Genomic DNA, 7247 nt, shown 5'->3' with positions numbered 1-7247 from the left:
TCGCCGGGAGCCCGCCGGTGGTCCCCGCCGGCATCCCGCCGCGTGCGCGGGCAGCGATGGGGACGGGGAGCGCGCGGCTCGGCCCCACGCGAAGCAGCCTCGAGGGAGGGATGGAGATCAGTCAGCCACGTTGCAGGCTGATGGCGTGGGCAAACTTGAGGTTTCTAATGACAAAATTAACCGAAGAGAAACCCTACCGTTGCGTATTCCCACTGTGAGGCGGGAGGGACAGGCTTCCTCGCTGTCCCCGCTGCGGGGGCTGTAGTCCATGGCCCACTGGAGCGGAGGGTGGGCTCCCTTCGGTCTCCGGGGCGAGAGCTTTGTTTTGGTTTTGTTTTCGTGAGTTGGGTGCATTGGGTTGCAGGTACCACCTTTGGAAACTTGTTGCTTAGCCCAGAGTCTTTGTGCGGGAGAGTCGGGATTTTGTGACGGGAGAAAGACCCTGACAGCTTTCTCCTCGCGTTCCCTTCGCCATGGCAGAAATTTGTACTAACTTGACAGCTTTTTTTCATACAGAACAGGGCTGCTTTTCTATCTACCATCACACGTGTACTTACACACCTTCGGCGGCTTGCGAGCCTCTGAAGGTCCTCAACTTGTTTACTGGGGGGACAGATGCCCCTCTCTCCCCCCTCCCCTGAATATTTCAGTGTTAAGGGCGGTGCGAAACACAACCGCGCGCTTCGACTGCGAGCTGGGGCGGGACAGGTCCCTCCAGGCGGAGCCGCCGGAGCCGTCTCCTCTCCTGCCCACCCTCGTCGATAAGTTCTCATTTCGTTCGGTTTCCTGGTGTGTATTAAAATCGCCGCGAAGGGTTGTGTTCTACCTGCTCAGGAGCTGAATTACCTCTGACCTGCGGAGAGGGGCAGCCCCTCTTTGTTGTCGATGTTGTAGTGTGCGACCACACGGATCGGTAAAGGTAGTCTTTGTTTTCTTCTCCCCTCCCCGGTATTTCCAATTAGGTTAATGCACTCTGTGTGCCCAGCTGGAAAAGCGTAGGCGTTTTCCCGGTCGTGAGAGGGTGGCTAGAAGAGTTAGTGTAATACCTGCTGTAGCTGTGTCTGGCGCAGCCCCTTGCGCTGGTATGGGTGATGTCACGGACTGTAAGGATAGGTAATGTCCATGAGCTGTAATGGCATGATGTATCTTTACCAATGATGTCATACTTCACACTAAATGATTTAAAAAAAAAAAAAAAAAAAAAAAAAAAAAAAAAAAAAAAAAAAAAAAAAAAAAAAAAAAAAAAAAAAAAAAAAAAAAAAAAAAAAAAAAAAAAAAAAAAAAAAAAAAAAAAAAAAAAAAAAAAAAAAAAAAAAAAAAAAAAAAAAAAAAAAAAAAAAAAAAAAAAAAAAAAAAAAAAAAAAAAAAAAAAAAAAAAAAAAAAAAAAAAAAAAAAAAAAAAAAAAAAAAAAAAAAAAAAAAAAAAAAAAAAAAAAAAAAAAAAAAAAAAAAAAAAAAAAAAAAAAAAAAAAAAAAAAAAAAAAAAAAAAAAAAAAAAAAAAAAAAAAAAAAAAAAAAAACAAACCTGAAATTTTGTTTATTCTGCACCAACAGGTCTTCAAAATTTATCCAAATTTTATTATTTTATCAGGAAAAAAAAGAAATTTGTGTAGATCGAATACGTTAAGACAGACAATAAGTGATGTAAATTGTTGAATAAAAATTTTAAAGTTTGCGGGTGTCAGCGTGACTTTCTTTTTTGCGCTCCGAGGGAGCATCCCTCGGCCCCGGGGATGCCGCGTGGCTGACGACGTGACTTTCGGTCCCTCAGGCCTGGCGGCGCTGGCCGCAGAGCCTACGAGCAGTGCAGCGCACGTGGCTGTGTGCACGTGGGTGCCTGGTGCTGGTGTGGCTTGGCGGGGCGGGGGGCCGGGAGCACGGTGCCCTTCACCTTGACTGGGGAAGGGGAGGGCAGGGAGGGAAGGAAGCCGCACGGCTGCAGAGCTGCAGCAACCGAGGATGTGGCTGCTGTGTTTGAGCGTGCGAGACGGTCGGGGGATGAACTTGCCTTGGTGTGAGCCCCACCGGGCTTCAGTCCTGCTTGAAACAGGCAGGGAGGAGTCTGGTCCCTGCTACTGGGACGGGGATGTGTGACTTCAATCCCAAACACACAAGAGCAAACACCCACCAAGCTGGTTTATCTTTTTCTTTCAGTCACATTTATTGGCAATTGTGGCAGTTGGTACCGTTTGGGAGTGTTGTTCCATAAGCAGTTGCAGTACAAGAAGGGGTGGTTATTTCAGGAGGGGAGTATTAGCACCAAAAGGGAGCCGGTGAGCTTTAGAAACCTTGCGGAGGTGTACTGGAAAGTGGGGAGCTACTGCTGGACACGCCTGATGGATTGGATCTGGGAGGTCTGGGCGTGCGAACCCCACTCTCTCCAGTGCTTGTAGTCTCCTCCGTGGTGGTCGGACTCCAGGATGTACTGGTAGCCACGGTACCCGGGATACTGGTAGCAAACCCAACTGGAAGAAAAGGAGTCGTCAGGCGACCGTAAGGGGGACGAGGTAAGCAAGGGGGTTACGGGGTGTCCCCTCTCCAGCTGTGGTAGCACAGCGATGGCAGCCGTTTGTGGCCCTTCGCCCGTCACTTACGCGCCACACTGGATCTTCATGGAGCCCACTTCGTTGTTGGCCCAGCCCATGGCCTGCAGCGAGGGGTAGTCATCGCTGATCTCCCACTGGCGGCCGATGAAGTTGTCTTTCTCGAAGATGGTGATCTTGGATTCCTTGTGATTCTGGGGCGGGGAGAGCAGGGGGTGAGAGGGAGGCGGTGCTCCCTCCCCGGTGTGGATGGGGACGGCGGAGCAACGGCTGTCCCTCCCTATGGCATTGCTTGGAGGGTTTCCTGGGGGTTGCGTGCACAGCCCGAGGGAGGGAGGTGTTCAGACCCTGGGCTGTTTTTTTTTGGGGGGGAGGGGGGGCTGGTTTTCCCAAAACCCAGATGTGTGGAGGTGCTCAGTGGGGTGGCGCTGGGCCAGGACGGGGCAGGGGTTGGCCTGGGAGGTGTCAGTGACAGCTATGCCACAGCTACCGTCTCAGGCTGGCTGTCCCCGAGCTCTGGTCATGTACAGCTGGCCCATAAGTTCCCTTAGAAGTTTTAGAAAACGGGACAGCAACAGCAAATCCTGCTGGGCATGGGGGGGGGAAGAGCTGAGCCCACCCCGAGGAGCCTCTGCCAAACAGAGCCCCTGGCATGGCTGTGTTTGCCCTTCCTAACCTCACTGCCTTGGCCTGGTGCTATTGCCTGGGACATTTTAACGGGGTCGGAGTTGCGAGAGCTCCGTGGGAGCCGGGACACTCACAGCGGAGCAGACGGGGCGGAAGGACATCAGGCGCTCGATGTGGTAGGCATTGCTGCCGCTCCAGGCGTCCCAGCGTGGGTACTCTCCCCTCTCCAGGATGAACTGCTGCCCGCAGAAGCCGGTGTGCTCGTAACCAACCCAGCTGCAAAAACAGAGCAAGGGCTGCCAGGGCTTCCTGCGGCAGCTCTGGGCCTCCTGCTCGGGGCTGGCACCGGGGCATGGATGCAGGTGTGAGGAGGAGGTTGGGGTCTGGCCTCTGCCCGCAAGTCCGGGAGGAGAGGAAGCGGTGCTGGATGTGTAATCGCGTCTGGTGCCTGGGAGGCTGCCCGCATGGCAGTGCCGGCATCCCCCGGCTGCGGCGGGTGATAGGGTCCCTCCCTCAAGGGGCCCAACCTGCAAGGATGGCTCACTTTCCCCTAACTGCTCTGCGGTTATTTACGCAGATCGGCATCGCGTTAGGATGCCGCAGGACACCGGCGGCCGCCCTTCTCTCCCAAAGGCCTCATTTCTTACTTGTTTCCAATTACAACCTGGCACAGCTGGAAAGACCTGAATTCCTATTGCCCAAACCAGGCAGAACCCATCTGGCTGCGGGCAGGGCAGGGAGCTGTTGCCTTTCCCCTTTTTGGGTCCCCCTCTTCGCTGAAAACAAATATGGAGAGGTGAGAGGGATGCCTCCGCCCCGCAGGGGACATTTTGCAAGCCCTGGTGCTGCCCACACGAGAGCCTGCCCGTCCCCAGGGTGGGACCTCTCCTGGGCACGTCCCCTTACAGGGACTGGGGACGGGACAGCCGCAGCCGAGCGGAGCAGGGAGGCAGAGGCTGGGCTGGGGGCTGGAAGGAGGATGGCACAGGCTATGCAGCCCACAGACCCCCTGCTTACGGGGTATGTGGGGTGCTGAGGGGCACGCTGAGCCGGGGGGCTCGAGGGCCTCTTGCCACTGACCCAAACTGAGCCCCGATCCCCGTGTCCCGCAGTCAGCCTACCCTCGTGCAAGGTGACCAGCCTGATTAGGAACACGTCAACTGGAGCAGTGAGCTGATTACGGCGTGAGCGCGCATGCCGCCGTAATCCCATTAGCGTTACAAATCCTAAATATAGCAGCGCAAATCTATCTTGTCTGCTTCCCCAGCCCCAGCGGGATGCTTGCCGTGGGGACCGCTCCTTACACACAGCACCTCGGAGCAGCTCGGGAGATGTCTTGCCTGCGCCGGGGAAGATTCCCGCGTGCAGGGAGAAGCCCAGCTCTGCTCCCTACCCCTGTTAGCGACCGGGGCAGCCCAGCGCAGGCTGCGGGAAGGCTCTGCTCTGGCCCTGGGGAGCTACACGGTGCGGGGAGAGCATGGGGCAGAGCAGGGCTGGGCCCTGGAGCATGAGAAGTCGTTCTTAGGCACGGTGCTTCATGGGGTTACACAGGCAGATGGGGACCAGGCTGAGCTCAAGAGCCACTCGCTGAGCACCGATCTTCGCTGCACCCTTGGGCAGCATCCCTGCGGGGCACCGGCGAGCTCCAAACCTGGCTGCTCCCAGACTGCAGGAGGCAGTTTTGGATGATGCCAGAGGCGTTGCCGCCGTCGTCTGGCCCTGTGCCTGCGTCAGTGCTGCCCAGGGCTGGCTGCTCTACCCTGGCAGGGTGGGATCCCCCATGCCTGGCTTCCCCCAGCTGAGCAGAGCAAAGACAGCCAGCCCCGCTCCGCGCTCAGGCACCCCTCAACTCTACCAGCACACCTGGGAAAGCATCCCCACCGCTGGCCACCAGGTACTCACGCGCCGCACTCCACCTTCAGGGAGCGGATGTTGTCGAAGCCGCACTCCATGATGTTTGGACAGGCTGAAGTGAACTCCATCCTCTTGCCCTGGAAGTTTTCTTGGTCGTACACGGTGATCTGGAACGGAGAGCGAGCTGCCGAGTTGGGAACTGCCCGGCAGTGGCCCCAGGCGATTCAGCGCCTCTTCGAGACGGAGGGTCGTGCTCCGTCTGGGGAAGAGCCGGCGGAGGCTGCACCGGGCACCCCTCTGGGTTGGGACGCAGCCCCGCACGCCTCCGCACGTCCCTGCACTGCTGGCCCCGCGGCGCCCTGCCTTGGTGTCGGGGGAGCCGCACGCTGGCCCCCGCTCCGCTCTCCTGCTCACCCCTGCGGAGATCAGTTCCCGGGGTAGCGGTGCCGTCCGGAGAGAGGAGCGGAGCCGTTCTGGGACGGGCGGGTGGCAGGGCTGTGGCTGGCGGTTCTCCAGGCCTCTGCTCCGAACGCTCTAGGGCAAAGAGGATTAACGGGGGAAAGGGCGAGGGGGAATTCCCTGGGGGGCTGCGGCTGACACTCTCCTCTCCCGCAACAGCTTCAGGCTTCAGCGGGGTGCGCCCCGCTCGCGCACGTGCTTCTCCTCTCCCTCTGGGCTGCCTCCTCAAACTGTGTCCTGGGAGCTGTCACCAGACCCCTCGGGGTTGCTCCCCACCTTGCTCTGCCGTGCCCGCCACCCCCTTTGCAGCCCTCGTGCCTGCCCCTGCCTGCCCTGCCAGCCTGCTGCACTAACAGGGGAGGGCGAATAACAAGCATGTGGCTTTCGGGAACTGCTGTAACTGCCTGGCAGAGGATGACTGGTAAGAGCGGGTCACAGCTGGGCCAGCGTGCTAAAAGAAGCTTATGAAAAAAACCCGGGAGGTGTTTGAGCAGGTGGGAGGCAAGTTCCCGTGGGCAGAGGACAGGGGTGCCTTGCTTCTTGTGCTCCCCCCTGCCTCATTGCCCGCTGTGCAGCTTTCCTGGCCCCGGAGGACTGGCTTTGCCCCTCTCCCTGTCCCCCACCTGCATGCAGGGAAAGGCGAGATACAGGGTGTGCGAGGACGTACCTTCCATGGGCCCACAGGGACAGGCAGAGGGTTTGTCTGAGCCATCTTTGCTGCTGGAACGGTGTCTGGAGAAGGAAGGAAAAGCTGTTTGCACTGCAGCATGCGCCTGTGCATCCCTGCTGCCTGCTCATGGGGCTGGGGGACGGCTCTGCGCCTGCCGCCCACAGCGCCTGTTCGAAGGCAGCTGCCCTGCTGCTCGGGACAAGTCACGCCAGTCACAGTGAGACCCTCTTGCTACCGGACGGGGGGGGGGGCACGGTGGGGAGCTCCAGGACACATCCAAAGCAGGGTGCTCCCTTCTCGCCACCACGGTGCCCCTTCCCTCCTCGCAGCAGTGGCACGGAGCCTGTGCGCCCACCGGGGCACAGTGCCCGGCTCCCCTTTCTCCTTCCCCAAGGCCAGGATATCGCTAGGAAAAACACCCCTGAGCCGGAGTGGGGAGCTGCGGCGAGGGGCACGGGCTGCCCGGTACCTGGTGGTGTCCAACAGACCCACCTGCTCCCCGCTCCCTGCCCTGGCGCCCCGGCTATGCCTCCCTTGAGAGGCATGGTGGGCTCCCCTGGACGGCCCCGGCTAATGGCGGGAGATGCCAACCGGCGTGCCGTGCCGGGGGCCGGAGCCGGGTGGGTGCCAGGAGTGGGGTGCCCCGCGGTAGAGGGGCTCTCAGCCACCCCGGTTGCCAGCAGGGACGTGTGAGCCTGACTTTTGCCACGGGAAATGGCGATGGTCCCTCTGGGTGTCTTTTGCCACCAGGCAGGAGGAAGAGTGTCTGCCCGGCCGGCCGGTGGCAGCGGGGGTGAGCAGGGGGCGAGGTGGAAGAGGTGCGAATCGGTCTCAGGACTCACCTAGCTCAGGCGGTTACTGCTGCTTCGCCCATGTAATGTTTGCCTACTTCAGCGGCTCGGTTTTTATAGGGTGCTGTGCGGGCGGGGAGCCGGTGCCAGCGTTTGCAGAGCCGTCAGCACAATGCTTGCTCTGGCATTGTCCCGCTGATCCCGGGAGATTTCAGCTGCTCATCCCCATGGTCTGAGCCACATTCTTAGGGAAAAAGAAAAAAAAAATTTATAATAAAAAAAGAAAAATAATCGGGGCGGCTG

At 58.3% G+C, this 7247-nt stretch overlaps 1 protein-coding gene across 1 annotated transcript; it reads right to left on the bottom strand.

The window, feature by feature from the left end:
- Positions 1–2236: 2236 nt before the first annotated feature.
- Positions 2237–7027, bottom strand: CRYBA1 (crystallin beta A1). The gene is given in 8 exon segments (XM_009278159.2): positions 2237–2465; positions 2595–2737; positions 3305–3446; positions 5073–5191; positions 5439–5558; positions 6151–6215; positions 6996–7008; positions 7010–7027. Coding segments are annotated over 8 exon segments (768 nt in total). The 3' UTR covers positions 2237–2317.
- Between the last annotated feature and the right edge of the window lie 220 nt (positions 7028–7247).

The sequence above is a fragment of the Aptenodytes forsteri genome, unplaced genomic scaffold, assembly GCF_000699145.1.
Source record: "Aptenodytes forsteri isolate BGI_AS27 unplaced genomic scaffold, ASM69914v1 Scaffold66, whole genome shotgun sequence".
In the NCBI taxonomy this organism is placed as follows: domain Eukaryota; kingdom Metazoa; phylum Chordata; class Aves; order Sphenisciformes; family Spheniscidae; genus Aptenodytes; species Aptenodytes forsteri.
The sequence above is the reverse complement of the archived record's forward strand: the minus strand, read 5'-3'. Positions and strand labels throughout refer to the sequence as shown.